General features: G+C 43.5%; 1 protein-coding gene across 2 annotated transcripts in view; it reads left to right on the forward strand.

Annotated features, from left to right (window-relative positions):
* BICC1 (BicC family RNA binding protein 1) overlaps nucleotides 1-16,299 on the forward strand; it is a 420,840-nt gene that overhangs the window by 314,688 nt on the left and 89,853 nt on the right. For both annotated transcript variants that reach the window (XM_063961749.1, XM_063961748.1), the window contains exon 4: nucleotides 13,593-13,672. In XM_063961749.1, the coding sequence (XP_063817819.1) occupies nucleotides 13,593-13,672 (80 nt within the window). The remainder of the gene's footprint in view (nucleotides 1-13,592; nucleotides 13,673-16,299) is intronic.

Consider the following 16,299-nt stretch of genomic DNA (forward strand, 5'->3'; position numbering starts at 1 on the left):
ATCAGGGTAATTCCGATTTCTGTTGATGATTGGGGTCAGTGGATTGGTGAAATCCAATACAGGGTATGGGCCTCCTAACTTTCTATGTTCAAGATATTTGTGACGTAGCTTTACTTTTTGAAGATATTTGTTTTTCTAAAATGAGATACTACAAAATTGAATAGTTATGTAGAAATGTAAATGTCTATCTGTCTTTGGACAAAATAAATGTTTTGATTTCCATCTAATTTAGTTGGTCTCTATGACCAAAATGATAATTTGTCGAAAGATACTCTGGTTAGCTACTGCCAGGTTTTTTCATAGTGACGTAATTAACGTTGACTTGAATATTGAATAACTTTTATATAATAGAAGTGTGATGTACTTCAAATGATTGCTTTGGTGGTATATTACCAGATACCAGGTATATATTGTATGAGGTGCCTAACCTGAGAATTAGCAGAGGAGAGCTTTATTGCTGTTCCTTTGCTGTGCTGTTTATGTAAGTTGAAAATGAATTACAAATGCTGCTCAGTTAGGGCTGATTGAGAAGATTGTTCCCTTAGGGGTTAGAATTGGTGCAGCTTCTGTTGTGTTTTCCTTGTGGTTTACATGTTATATCTAGTCTTACTACACTTGTGTTGATGATACTACTTAGCTACTGCTTACCAAGGGGTCCAAAACTTTTTTGTTTGTTCAATATATCGCTAGAGCTGCCCAATACCATTGCCTTTCTCTGACTTAGACTTCCTTAGGCTTGCAGTAGCCTTTATTTTCTTTAGTTGTTTCAGCATGATCTTTGTTGTCAACTTGTACTTCCTTCATGTATATTTACTTCATGGAAAGTTGGACTGCGACATACCAGGAAACGTCTTGGCTGTTAATTTTGTGTTTGTTTTTTTAATCCAAACCGTGTGTGTATATGTATATATATATATATATATATATATATATAATGTATGTGTATATATATATATATATATATATATATATATATATATATATAATATGTGTGTGTGTGTGTGTGTGTGTGTGTATGTATGTATGTATATGTATGTATGTATGTGTATATATATATATATATATATATATATGTATATATATATAGATATAATATGTTGCAAAGTGTCCGGCACTCCAATTACATATGCTGTCCCCAGGTGCCTTCACTTTCCAAAAGGTACATATAGTCGAAGCAATGTGTGGCACTCAGGTTAGAAGGAACAAAAAATCACCAGGATACATTATGTATCCTGATGACAATTTTCCAAGTAAATTGAAACGTTGAAATAGACGGATAGTGGTGACTTTTTGTTCCTTCTAACCTGAGTGCCGCACATTGCTTCGACTATATATATAATATATATATAGCAACAATGGTGCCCGGCACTCCTGGTCCTAATTCTGTATAATTGCCTGGGTGCCCTCCAATGGTGATGTAGATAAGCATTCAGAAAGAAGAGGCGTCACTCCAGGTCTTTAAAGTGGAAAAAACTTCAAAACTAGTATTCAAAACATATTCACGAAACCAACGTTTTTATCAAGGGGCTGCGGGCCCCGAAACGTTGGTTTCGTGAATATGTTTTGAATACAAGTTTTGAAGTTTTTTCCACTTTAAAGACCTGGAGTGACGCCTCTTCTTTCTGAATGCTTTATATATATATATATATACATATATACATATATATATACACATACATACACACACACGGTTTGGATTAAACAAAAACACAAAATTAACAGCCAAGACGTTTCCTGGTATGTTGCGCATATATATATATATATATATATATATATATATGTGTGTGTGTGTGGACAAAACGTACTGGAAGCACTCAGGAAATAATGAGACAACACTACCGCTGGTGTGGTCGACGTTTCAGGGACCTCTCCCTTTTATCAAGACACAACCAGCTTGTTCACAAACCACACATATATAAATACAAAAGTTAAACTCGCCAAAAACCAATGGTGGGACGGAGCCCGCTCATCCCTGCCGCCAGGTCCGTGACGTGACCTGCGCGCCATAGCACAGAGAATCACAGTCAGACGGGTAGGGGGCGCGACTCAGTAACTGCATGCTGCGGTTGCCCAGCGACCAGTCAATGATTGTTCTTCAGGTGACCCGCTGTTCAAAACAGGCTTTAAAAGTATCTGCAGTGAAGGGTGAGATTAAGCACCCTCTGGTGTAGTATATTAGTATTCACTGGTGATAGCACTTCACCACAGACAAATTATACAGTCACAGGATCAGGTATAGAATCAGTTAGAATCCTCTCTCAACATGTTTCGTCCGTAAGTGCTTCTAGCTAGACTTCATTGGGAAAAACTCCTGATGAAGTCCAGCTAGAAGCACCTAAGGGCAAAACATGTTGAGAGAGGATTCTGACTGATTCTATTACCTGATCCTGTGACTGAATATGAGAATTTACAGATAAGTCATTTTATGATTTCTTTTATGTATGGGCATTTTATGTGTTTACAAAAAAAATGTTGGGTTAAACTGTATTACACTATTGTGCCCATTCTCTTTTCTTCAATATGTAAGCTGAGCTATGTATAAGATGAGGACTGACGTTTAATGTGGCAGAGCGGCATCTAAGAGGCTCATTTTATACATTTGGGTATAAAACTGCATTCAGATAGTGTGTCTTCTACCACCTATCAAAGTACTTCTCCTAATATAGGGGGGCTTTATTTGTTTTGGGGTGAAGTGCTATCACCACTGAATACTAATATACTACACCAGAGGGCGCTTAATCTCCCACTTTACTGCAGATTTTATATATATATATATATATATATATATATATATATATATCCACACACACACGCGTGTTTGTCTTTGTGTATGAATTTATACAACCGATTATCCGTAGCATTAAAACTACTGACAGACATGTGAAGTGAATAACATTGATCATCTCGGTACAAATTTATTCACTATAGGAACATATCAGACAGCAAGGGAATAGTTAGTTCTTGAAGTTGATGTGTTTACAGCAGTAAAAAGGGGTAAGCGTAAGGATCTGAGCAACTTTGTCAAGGGCCAAATTGTGATGGTTAGATGACTGGGTTAGAGCATCTCCAAGATGGCAAGTCTTGTGCGGTGTTCATGGCATGCAATGGTTAGCTCCTGCTAAAAGTTGTCCAAGGAAGGACAATGGGTGCAATGCAACATTGCTCATTTATGCTTGTGGGGAACAAAGGCTAGTCTGGTCTGATCCCACAGAACAGATACTGTAGCACGCATTGCACTGCAAGTTAGAATGTTGTCTCAACACACAGTGAATTGCTGCTTGCTTCGTAGCTGATGACGTCTGTCCACCACCGAAAGCGCCTACAATGTGTGCGTGAGTATCAGACCTGGACCATGAAAGGAAGAAGATGGCCTCTGATAAATCACGTTTTCTTTCACATCCTGTAGACAGCCAGGTGCATGTGTGTAATTTACCTAGGGAACAGATGGCACCAGGTTGCACTGTGGGAATAAGGCACGCCGGTGGAGGCAGAGTGATGCTCTGGGCAATGTTCTGAGGGGAAACCTTGGGTCCTACCATTCATGCGAATGTTACTGTAACATATCACCTACCTAAACATTGTTGCAGACAAAGTACACCCTTTCATGGCAACTGTATTTCCTGCTGGCATGAGAAGGACCTACAGGTATAGGCCAGTTTCTTCCCTCAGGCTGCCAAATCATGAAGCATATTTTGTCATTCAAATAATGCATTTCCACTGCACCACAGTCGGGTGCCTATATGCTTTACACCACCCCAGCCATTGTTTGATACTGCACATGGTGATCTAAGGCTCGTTTGCGGATACTTGGCCATGGGAACCCAATCCATGAAGCTCCTAATGAGTATTTCTCTAACGTCCTAGAGGATGCTGGGGACTCCGTAAGGGCCATAGGGATAGACAGGCTCCGCAGGATTCATGGGCACTTCAAGAAAGAATTTAGTTCCTGGTGTGCACTGGCTCCTCCCTCTATGCCCCTCCTCCAGACCTCAGTTTGATACTGTGCCCAGAGGAGCTGGGTGCTTTTCAGTGAGCTCTCCTGAGTTTACTGATAGAAAGTATTTTGAGGGGAGAGAAGCAGCCCTACTCTCTGAAGCTAGGTCCTGCTTCTTAGGCTACTGGACACCATTAGCTCCAGAGGGATTGGTACGCAGGATCTCACCCTCGCCGTCTGTTCTAGAGCCGTGCCGCCGTCCCCCTCGCAGAGCCGGAAGATAGAAGCCGGGTGAGTATGAGAAGAAAAGAAGACTTCACAGGCGGCAGAAGACTTCATGATCTTCACTAGAGGTAACGCACAGCACTGCAGCTGTGTGCCATTGCTCCACACACCTCACATACTCCGGTCACTGTAAGGGTGCAGGGCGCAGGGGGGGCGCCCTGGGCAGCATTTGGGACCTCATGTTGGCAAAAGTACACATATATACAGCTGGGCACTGTATATATGTATGAGCCCCCGCCAAAATTACTGTATAAGCGGGACAGAAGCCCGCCGTCGAGGGCTTCTCCCTCAGCACTCACAAGCGCAATGTTTTTCTCCACAGCACCGCTGAGAGGAAGCTCCCCGGACTCTCCCCTGCTGATAGAGTAGAAGAGGGTTGAAAAGAGAGGGGGGGCACATAATTAGGCGCAAAAACTATACATACAGCAGCTACTGGGTTAACATTAAGTTACTGTGTTATTCCTGGGATATTATAGCGCTGGGGTGTGTGCTGGCATACTCTCTCTCTGTCTCTCCAAAGGGCCTTGTGGGGGAACTGTCTTCAGAAAGGACATTCCCTGTGTGTGTGTGTGTGTGTGTGTGTGTGTGTGTGTGTGTGTGTGTGTGTGTGGTGTGGTGTGTCGGTACGCTTGTGTCGACATGTCTGATGAGGAAGGCTATGTGGGAGAGGAGCGGGAGCAAATGAATGTGGTGTCTCCGCCGACGGCGCCGACACCTGATTGGAAGGATATGTGGAAGGTTTTAAATGATAATGTTAATTCCTTGCATAGAAGATTTGACAAGGCTGATGCATTGGGACAGTCAGGGTCTCAACCCGTGCCTGACCCTCTGTCGCAGGGACCGTCAGGGTCTCATAAGCGCCCACTATCCCAAATTGTTTACACAGATACCGACATGGATTCTGACTCCAGTGTCGATTACTATGATGCAAAGTTACAGCCAAAATTGGCTAAATCCCTTCGATATATGATTATAGCAATAAAGGATGTTTTGCACATCACAGAGGAAACCCCTGTCCCTGACACGAGGGTGTATATGTATAAGGGAAAGAAGCATGAGGTAACTTTTCCCCCCCACACGAACTGAATGAGTTATGTGAAAAAGTATGGGAATCTCCAGATAAGAAAATGCAGATTTCCAAACGGATTCTTATGGCGTATTCTTTCCCGCCAACGGATAGGCTACGATGGGAATCCTCCCCTAGGGTGGACAAAGCTTTAACATGCTTATCCAAAAAGGTAGCCCTGCTGTCCCAGGATATGGCTACCCTCAAAGATGCTACTGACCGGAAACAGGAGGTTACCCTGAAGTCCATTTATACACATTCAGGTACCTTACTAAGACCGGCAATTGCGTCGGCCTGGGTGTGTAGTGCTGTAGCGGCATGGACGGATACCTTATCTGAGGAATTGGATACCCTAGATAAGGATACAGTATTATTGACCCTGGGGCATATAAAAGACTCTGTCCTATATATAAGAGATGCTCAAAGAGACTTTAGTCTACTGGGTTCTAGAATAAATGCTATGTCGATTTCTGCCAGAAGGGTCCTGTGGACTCTGCAATGGACAGGTGATGCCGACTCAAAAAGGCATATGGAGGTTTTACCGTACAGGGGTGAGGAATTGTTCGGGGAAGGTCTCTCGGACCTGGTCTCCACAGCTACAGCTGGAAAGTAAAATTTTTTGCCTTATGTTCCCTCACAGCCTAAGAGAGCACCGCATTATCAAATGCAGTCCTTTCATTCACAAAGAAACAACAAAGTCCGAGGTGCGTCCTTTCTTGCCAGAGGTAGGGGCAGAGGAAAGAAGCTGCACAACACAGCTAGTTCCCAGGAACAGAAGTTCTCACCGGCCTCTGCAAAATCCACCGCATGACGCTGGGGCTCCACTGGCGGTGTCGGGCCCGGTGGAGGCACGTCTTCGGAATTTTAGCCACATGTGGGTTCACTCCCAGGTGGATCCTTGGGCAATAGAAATTGTGTCTCAGGGTTACAAGCTGGAATTCGAAGAGGTGCCTCCTCGCTGGTATTTCAAATCGGCCCTACCATCTACCCCCCAAGAGAGGGAAATAGTGTTAAACGCAATACAAAAATTGTGTCTTCAGCAGGTGGTGGTCAAGGTTCCCCTCCTTCAACAGGGAAGGGGTTATTATTCGACCATGTTTGTAGTCCCGAAACCGGACGGTTCGGTCAGACCCATATTGAATTTAAAATCTCTGAACCTATACTTGAAAAGGTTCAAGTTCAAGATGGAATCGCTAAGAGCGGTCATCGCAAGCCTGGAAGGGGGGATTTTATGGTGTCACTGGACATAAAGGATGCGTACCTTCATGTCCCCATTTATCCACCTCATCAGGCGTACCAAAGATTTGCGGTACAGGATTGTCATTACCAATTTCAGACGTTGCCGTTTGGTCTCTCAACGGCCCCGAGGATTTTTACCGAGGTAATGGCGGAAATGATGGTGCTCCTGCGGAAGCAAGGTGTCACAATTATCCCGTACTTGGACGATCTCCTCATAAAAGCGAGATCAAGAGAGCAGTTGCTGAACAGCGTATCTCTTTCATGAAAGTGTTACAGCAACACGGCTGGATTCTCAATATTCCAAAGTCGCAGTTGGTTCCTACGACTCGTCTACCCTTCTTGGGCATGATTCTGGACACGGACCAGAAGAGGGTTTATCTCCCGATAGAGAAGGCCCAGGAACTCATGACTCTGGTCAAGAACCTATTGAAACCAAAACAGGTGTCAGTGCATCATTGCACTCGAGTCCTGGGAAAGATGGTGGCGTCATACGAGGCCATTCCCTTCGGCAGGTTCCATGCGAGGACTTTCCAATGGGACCTACTGGACAAGTGGTCCAGGTCACATCTTCAGATGCATCGGTTGATCACCCTGTCCCCCAGGGCCAGGGTGTCACTACTGTGGTGGCTGCAGAGTGCTCACCTTCTCGAGGGCCGTAGATTCGGCATTCAGGACTGGATCCTGGTGACCACGGACGCAAGCCTCCGAGGTTGGGGAGCAGTCACACAGGGAAGAAATTTCCAGGGTCTTTGGTCAAGTCAAGAGACTTGTCTTCACATCAACATCCTGGAGCTAAGGGCCATATACAACGCCCTACGTCAAGCGGAAACCTTACTTCGCGACCGGTTGAACGACGGATCCTAGCAGAAAAAGGCATTCCGGTTGAGGTTATCCCTACGCTGATAAAGGCTAGGAAGGAAGTAACAGCAAAACATTATCACTGTATATGGCGAAAATATGTTTCTTGGTGTGAGACCAAGAATGCTCCTACGGAAGAATTCCATCTGGGCCGTTAACTTCACTTCCTACAAACTGGAGTGAATTTGGGCCTTAAATTAGGTTCCATTACGGTCCAGATTTCGGCCCTATCCATTTTCTTTCAAACAGAATTGGCTTCTCTCCCAGAAGTTCAGACTTTTGTAAAGGGAGTGCTGCATACTCAGCCTCCTTTTGTGCCTCCGGTGGGGTGTGTGGCACCTTGGGATCTTAACGTGGTGTTAAGTTTCCTAAAGTCACACTGGTTTGAACCACTTAAAACGGTGGAGTTGAAATATGTCACGTGGAAGGTGGTCATGTTATTAGCCTTGGCTTCGGCTAGACGAGTGTATGAATTAGCGGCTTTGTCACATAAAAGCCCCTATTTGGTTTTCCATTTGGATAGAGCAGAATTGCGGACCCGTTCGCAATTTCTGCCAAAAGTGGTTTCATCTTTTCATATGAACCAACCTATTGTGGTGCCTGTGGCTACACGTGACTTGGAGGATTCCGAGTTACTTGATGTGGTCAGGGCTTTGAAAATTTACGTAGCCAGAACGGCTAGAGTCGGGAAAACTGAAGCGCTGTTTGTCCTGTATGCATCCAACAAGATTGGTGCCCCTGCTTCAAAGCAAACTATTGCTCGCTGGATTTGTAACACGATTCAGCAAGCGCATTCTACGGCTGGTTTGCTGTTACCAAAATCGGTCAAGGCCCATTCCACTAGGAAGGTGGGCTCTTCTTGGGCGGCTGCCCGGGGGGTCTCGGCACTACAGCTGTGTCGAGCTGCTACTTGGTCGGGTTCAAACACTTTTGCAAAATTCTACAAGTTTGATACCCTGGCTGAGGAGGACCTCATGTTTGCTCAATCGGTGCTGCAGAGTCATCCGCACTCTCCCGCCCGTTTGGGAGCTTTGGTATAATCCCCATGGTCCTTACGGAGTCCCCAGCATCCTCTAGGACGTTAGAGAAAATAAGATTTTACTTACCGGTAAATCTATTTCTCGTAGTCCCAAGTGCGGACTTCTTCTGCAATACTTGTATATAGTTATTGCTTCAATAAGGGTTATGTTATAGTTGCATCGGTCTTGAACTAATGATATGTTGTTTTCATACTGTTAACTGGGTAGTTATCACAAGTTATACGGTGTGATTGGTGTGGCTGGTATGAATCTTGCCCTTGGATTAACAAAATCCTTTCCTCGTACTGTCCATCTCCTCTGGGCACAGTTTCTCTAACTGAGGTCTGGAGGAGGGGCATAGAGGGAGGAGCCAGTGCACACCAGGAACTAAATTCTTTCTTGAAGTGCCCATGTCTCCTGCGGAGCCCGTCTATCCCTATGGTCCTTACGGAGTCCCCAGCATCCTCTACGGAGTACGAGAAATAGATTTACCGGTAAGTAAAATCTTATTTTCTTGTGGTGTTCTTGCTTACAGAGTCATTTCGGAACTCAGTAGTGAGTGTTACTCAGAGAATTTACAATTTTTAAGCACTACACCACTTGGCAGTGCCATTGTGTGAGCTTGTGTAGCTGAGTTGTTGCTTCTATACATTTCCACTTCACAATAACTGCAATTTCAGTTGACTAAAGCAGCTTTTGTGGGGCCAAAATGTCAAACTTATTTGTTGGACAGTGGTACGTTGAAAGATACTAAGGCAAAGGAGGAGGCAATACTGGCCGCTGGAGTGGGGGAGAGTAAAGTCTCCATGCTGGTGATCCCTGGCAGACCCGCAGCGCAATAGCCTAGTTCAGCGGTGGCCAACACGTGGCTCTTGAGCCGCATGCGGCTCTTTCATTACTCAGATGTGGCTCCCAACACTCAGTCACGTGACCACAACAGATCCATAAACCACTGCACTCCAGCAAGACATGCAGCAGCACTACGGGGACTAAGGACTGGGGGAGCCAAACACTAGAGGTGAGACACCCACCGGCAAACAGAGGACACATAAGGGGCTGCCGCAATGGCACGAGTTGGAGAGGGGGAGGGCTGTAGTGACATATGAGTGTGGGCTGGAGTGACACAAGGTCTAGCTGGCTGGAGTGACACAGGGGTTCTGTCAGGAGACACAATGGGGAGCTGGCTGGAGTGACACAGGAGGGAGCTAGCAGGTGTGACACATTGGGAAGCTGGCTGGAGTGACTCATGGGGGAACTGAAGTGTATCATGTGAATCTGGCGCTATCAATTATTTTATGTTGGATTTGGCTTTAAAATGTATTTTATGTGAATGTGGCTTTTTCAATGTATTTTATACCAGGGGCATGGCCTAGCAGGCACAAGGTCACACCCCATTTTTGCACGTGCGCCTTCGGCTCGATGTCATCTCTTTGATGTACCTAACAAGATTTTATGGCACTTTGGCTCTGACTGGTTGGCCAGTCCTGGCCTAGTTCTTACATCCTGGGCGGCCTCAATGCACGAGATCTCCCATATGTAACCGGACCACCAGTAGCCGCTGGAGGTTAGTACACACATGTCAGGTAATCCATCTGATATGTGAAAAATAATCCACAAAAGTGCACATACAGTATCTTGGGTTTTTATTTTTTTTATAATTTTTTTTTATAAATCTGAATCATTAGCTATTGTATGATGACTTTGAAATCGATGTATATTTGCAGATAATATAGATTTTTCTATATGTTGTCTGCTTTCATACATGCTGATGTTGCTTGTAAGTGTCACCTCTTACATTTACACCAGAGCTCTTCAGTACAACCCATTACACCATGGGTCTTCAACCTGCGGCCCTCCAGCTGGTGTGAAACTACACATCACGGCATGCCCTACCGCAGTTTTGCTATTAAGGTATGCAAAAACTAATGCAGGGCATGCTGGGATGTTAAGTTCCACAGCAGCTGGAGGGCCACAGGTTGAAGACCCACGCATTACACAGCTAATATTTGATTATAGAGATTGCATGGTGTATTCTTACTTCTATGCACTGGTTAACAGTGGGTTTGGCTGAAATGGCCACTCACACTGATTAGTAGAAGTATCCATGTACTTTGGCCATGTTGTGTGTCTGAACCTGCCAATTTGAATAGTACCTACCACCACTAAAACCTCTGAACAGCTCGAGAAAAATAATTTACAGATTCGCTGGCAACTAACTTTGTGGATCAGGCTCCAAACATTGAATAACATGTCCTGGCTTGTATATAAATATGGATAAATATATTTAGTAATTTTCATTCAACCATGCCTTGGTTTTCTTTAGCTATGGGAAATATCAAAACAGAATCCTACCCATTTTCCAGAGATATAAGACAGTTGTTTAAGAATTTACATGATACATGACATTAAGCATGCCAAATAAATTCCTTGAAGTAGAACCTACATTAAGTTTCTAAGCATTTATAAATATTTCTTGTGTTTTGACAATTAAGTGATTTACCTTTTAACCAAGCCTTTGAATTTGACGGCATGTGTGAAATGTCTATACATTCTTGTAGGCGTCGCCTGGCAAATGCGATCTTAAAACTTGAAACTCAAGTGGAAATACTGTAGCTTGTCCCTTTGTACAGGTTCCCAATACATACTAGACAAACTTACTTAAAATGGCCTGTTACATAAAGAATACACGGAGGAATTTTAAAACCTGCATTTTAAGCCGATGTTATGAATAATTCATTTTATAAATTCTTGCCATTTAAAAATTCCGCTTCTGCTTTTCATTAGCAGAACTGAATGTCTTGAAAAAAAAGAGGCTTCATCCCGTCCTATAACTTTTTATGCCTGTTAATGGCTCCGCACTGTGCAGTTGGAGCTGGTATGCAGAACAAATTTATTTTATTCTCTTTTAAGTCTTCTTGGAATTCTTTTCACATTGCCAGTTCTGGGTTTTGCCCACCTTCCTCTGTGTTTTTCTGGTTTCCAATATAAAACAAGTAGTTTTCTTAATAGCCATTATGGTGTACTCTACATTGTTATTTTAGATTAAGAAATAGTGTTTAAATCAGCAAAACACTAAATTTATTGTTGCCTGATAAATATAGGATTTTTTTAAATATACTTTTGTGTTGTTGGCAGAGTTAACCTTATGGATGTACTGGAGTCTGTTCTCTTTCTGCTTTCTCCCAGCATGCAGCACTCTGGCTCCTCCCTCTGTCATCCTAGCAGCTTGACACCTGTTCTGCGCATGCGTGACCAGTGCATGCGCTGTATGATAATATATCTTGCATTTTTTTTGCTACAATTATTTCCTCGTAGGACAGCCCTTTAACTCCTGCTTGTGTAAACAACTTGTTTTAATTTTTAAAATGGTGTTAATAACTGCAGGAGAGCAAAAAATTGCAATTTTTTTAGGGCATGCTGTTTTTTTTGTTTGTTTGTTTGTTTTGTTTTTTTAAACTAACTGTGGCCAATATTCACATTAATTAAAATAAAAATGCAGTTTTGGAGGATGGTTTCCATAGTTACACTATATCTTGTGCAAAAGACCCTATTCAGGTTGGATCGCAATTGGTGATCCAACCGTAAAAAATACGATGATGATGCGCAGGCTCGTCCTGCGCATGCTCCCGCATTTACTGGGGGGGGGGGGCGGCACACTCCTTTTCCTATGCGGAGATGGAATGTTGCAGAGGTGGTGGCAGAATAACGGGTGGGGTGGCTGTAACATCACACGGCAGGAGGCATCAACACATTCAGCGATCACGGTGAAATTGCGGTGCGACCGCATTTTCAGCATGGTCGCAGTGGGGTGCTGGTGGTGGGTAGCGTGCTGGGTGTCCTTGCCCTGCGATGGGTGGCCCCCGGCATGCAATCAAAAGGATTGCAAATTGTGCTCTAATATTCTTTATAGAATGAAAGATATGCTATCTTCTGACTAATTTTTCAGACTTATCCCCTCTTTCTCCAGTTTTAAGCTTTGTGAGAAGCACTAGAACGTGTGGTTTATACTATAACTAACCTGACTAGCGGGATAGAATTGCTTCCTCACCTTCATATGACAAAAAATTCTTTATTGTTTGCCATACAGAATTCAACTCTGTATACAGTTGTATTCAATATATAGGGCAATAGTGTTTTGTGTAACCATATAACCAAACCAAAATAAAATGTAGCCGCTCAGGCTGGCTGCTCTATAGCATTGGGTAGAAGGAGAGCGAAATGACAGACATAGGAATGGAGAGAGTTAAACCTCCTGTGAGGGGTGGACCTAACTGTTATGAAAAGTACAGCCAATGGTAGAGAGGGGAGGGATCAGTATATATAGGGATGTATAGGCTAGCTAAGTCTATCTTGCTGCTGGTTTGCCTTCCCGCCCTCCCACCCCATTTGGTAGAGGTTTTGGCACGGAGTGCCTTGGCTCTAAATTGTTAGTGTGGTTTATGGTTGGCTATTGTTGGCGGAAAAGAACGGCAGGTTGTAGTTTGACTTGTTAGTTACAGTTGTTTACAGTATTGGTGTGGTTTAGGTGCACTCACCTCCATTGACTTTTAAGGCCGCTAGATCACCCATCAGGGGGCAGCGTCATCACCCATCAGGGTGGGCAGTCAGCGTAGAGGTCTGAGTCGGGCACCTGTTACCTATGTATGGTTTGTGGTAAATTAGGATCGTTTGGGTTTTAATGTTTTTTGAAGTTAGTCAGTGGAATATAGCCGTTCTTTTTTCTGCCACCATATGCCGGCTGAATCGGCATGTTAACTTAAATTTTACTTTACAGGTTTTTTCTAATGGTTAGGGTACAATAAATAGCTAACAATTTTCTGCCAAATTCAAGTCTCCGTGTCATTATTTCTTGGTATTAAAGGTATTGAATGCTTTACTTTTTGAATAAGGGTCCACACATTATCATTAGGAGGTTTATTGTTTAATTATAACTATTAGATTTTGTGTAGGTTTATTGTCCATTGTCTGTATAGTTTATAGTAGAATTATGTTATGTGGTCAGGTCATGTTAGGTAGGTGTAGTCATTCCTACATCTGTGTACAGTGTGGCTGAATTCATTATATTATGACCATGACATGCAGATTTAATGTCCAACATCTGTTTATTGAGTTTTGATCATTCAACAATCCTGCAGTTCAGACTGTTATTTTTTAATGCATTAAAAAAAAATGATTACTCTTTATTTTTCAGATCCACATATTAAAGTATCTGGCAAAAAAGAAAATGTGAAGGAAGCCAAAGAAAGGATCATGTCTGTTTTGGATACAAAGGTAAGTTAAACCTTGCAAAAAGGCTGTGATACTCCATCTTTGAAAACTAATAAATGGGATATAAAAAGTATACTTTACAAAAAATAAAAAATAAAATGCTGTTAAAATATATGCACAGGCTTCATTTGTAATTAAAAATGTTTCAATACTTGCTGTGGTACGCTCCCTGGAATATTTAAACAGTCTCGATGGTAGGTATAGACAGTGTTCGTGATGTTAATGGATGGTTCTCGTATAATGTTCCACTTCTTAGTCAACCAATTTTCCTCTCGATTCACTGCTGTATGACCCTAAATCCTCCACGAAAAAAACTCCCCGAAAAAAAGGAAAAGTGTATATAGTGAAGTACTGTTTATTTTTTACATCACATTCAACACTTAAAAAACCATACTGAAACATAGATTATAAATAATAAAATCCACCGTTGATTAGTGGATCAGCGTACCAGACAAGATGGGGTGTCAATGTTGCCTACCCAGAATGTGTTTTAAATGTCCCCTCTAGGGATTTGCAGCAACAACACACGTCCTGGGTAACAACCTTCGATCCCTCTAAAGGTCACTGTCTTACTGTTTGTCCCGCTTTACGACGATAAACTTCACAGATGTTTTTTCGGGGAGTTTTTTTCGTGGAGGATTTAGGTTCATACAGCAGTGAATCAAGAGGAAAATTGGTTGACTAAGAAGTGGAACATTATACGAGAACCATCCATTAGCATCACGAACACTGTCTATACCTACCATCGAGACTGTTTAAATATTCCAGGGAGCGCACCACAGCAAGTATTGGAACATTTTTTTACTTCGTGGGGGTGAAGGTGACCAACCCAGCTGTTGGTTACTGCACCATTGTTATGAAGCGCTGTCTTTTAATCTTTTTGTCTTGAAGTTCATTTGTAATTAGTTTTTTTTTTTTTTTTTTGTATTCTAAATCTTGTCACAGGTAACAGCAGTTTAGGTGTTAGTGCTAGTTATCTTTTGCACCTCTATTAAGCAGTGTGTCCCATATTTTGTTACATTTTTCTCTTACGTCCTAGAGGATACTGGGGTCCATTTAGTACCATGGGGTATAAGACGGGTCCACTAGTAGCCATGGGCATTTTAAGAATTTGATAGTGTGGGCTGGCTCCTCCCTCTATGCCCCTCCTACCAGACTCAGCTTATGGAAGCTCCTGAAGAGTTTTCTGCATTTATTTTATCCGTTTGTTATTTTCAGGCAGGACTGTTTGGCACCAGCCTGCCTGCTTCGTGGGACTGAAGGGGGGAAATGGCCCAACCTCTTGAAGGGTTAATGGTCCCGTTCCCCGCTGACAGGACACTGAGCTCCTGAGGGACCTATTTGCAAGCCCACCACAGTGAGCGTACAGTCCCACAGCTCGCCGCCACCCCTACCAGAGCCAGAACAATGAAGAGTGGTGAGTACTGAGCGGGGGGGCGCCGGACATTATGACGGCATGAGGGTACAGAGACGCACGGCTTCTACATGGTGCGAAATTTGTCTCCGAACACAGTCCACGACTGCTTCCCCGTACAATGTACACAGTACCCATACTGGCACAACGGTCTTAAAGCGGTTTTCTCCATTTTAAGCACCTGTTTCCTCAGCCAGTATAAAAAAGGCGGGAAGGCCAAGCGACATTGAAGGGGTGGGGTTTCACTATGAGAGGATCCAGCAGCTCACCAGCACCATTTTCCCTCTGCAGTGGACACAGACGCTAGCAGGACAGGGACGCGCAGCTCCTCCAGTGTGACTCCAGATTACCTCATCGGTGCCAGGGGGTCATAGCAGGGATGGGAGCAATTATTGGTGTATTACGTCCCCTATCAGGGTACTTGGTCTGCGACCTGGCTAAGCTTGGGGGCTGGCTCCAAACAACTCTGTGTCTCTCTGAAGGGCTCTTTGTGGGTTAATTGTCCTTAACCTTTCCTGTGTGTGTGCTGTCACATTTACATTCTGTTAGGCAGAGAGTGCGTGTCTTGTAACGCAGTGTGTTCCTCTTCACCGGGGGGCTCACTACTGGGTACTCGGGTTTCACAGGCTAGCGGGGCTGAATTGGAATGGGTTAATTCTCTTAAGGAAATGATCTCATCTCTTTCTAAAAAATTGTCCTGTGATGAGAAAGAGAGACAATACTTAAAATAAACTGTGGATGAGTTTATGAACAGAGGCTCAGTCCCCAAAACAGCGTCTCAGTCACCTCCCATTTGTCCGCAAAAGTGATCTCTGGCCCATATCCTGCAATCTGACGCTGACAGGTCAGACATGGAGGAGGGAGAGGTGGACTCAGAGGGGGGCGGATGCAGCTCTGTCTCAGGGAATAGAGGCTCTTATAGAGGCTATCAGCGATGTTCTGCATAATCCCGATAAGGTGTCAGAAGAGAATGAGGAATCTTATTTTAATGTAAAAAAGAAGCCCTCAGTCACTTTTCCTGCATCACAGGAATTGAATACCCTGTTCGAAGAATCATGGGTTAATCCTAAAAAGAAGCTTCAGATCCCTAAAAGGTTGCTCTCCTCTTTTCCTTTTTCTCTGGAGGATAGGAAAAAAATGGGAAAATCCACTGATAGTGGACGCATCAGTCTCTAGGCTGTCACGTAAAATTGTATTGCTTGTTCTTGGTGCAGCC

The sequence above is a fragment of the Pseudophryne corroboree genome, chromosome 3 (assembly GCF_028390025.1).
Source record: "Pseudophryne corroboree isolate aPseCor3 chromosome 3, aPseCor3.hap2, whole genome shotgun sequence".
Lineage (NCBI taxonomy): Eukaryota > Metazoa > Chordata > Amphibia > Anura > Myobatrachidae > Pseudophryne > Pseudophryne corroboree.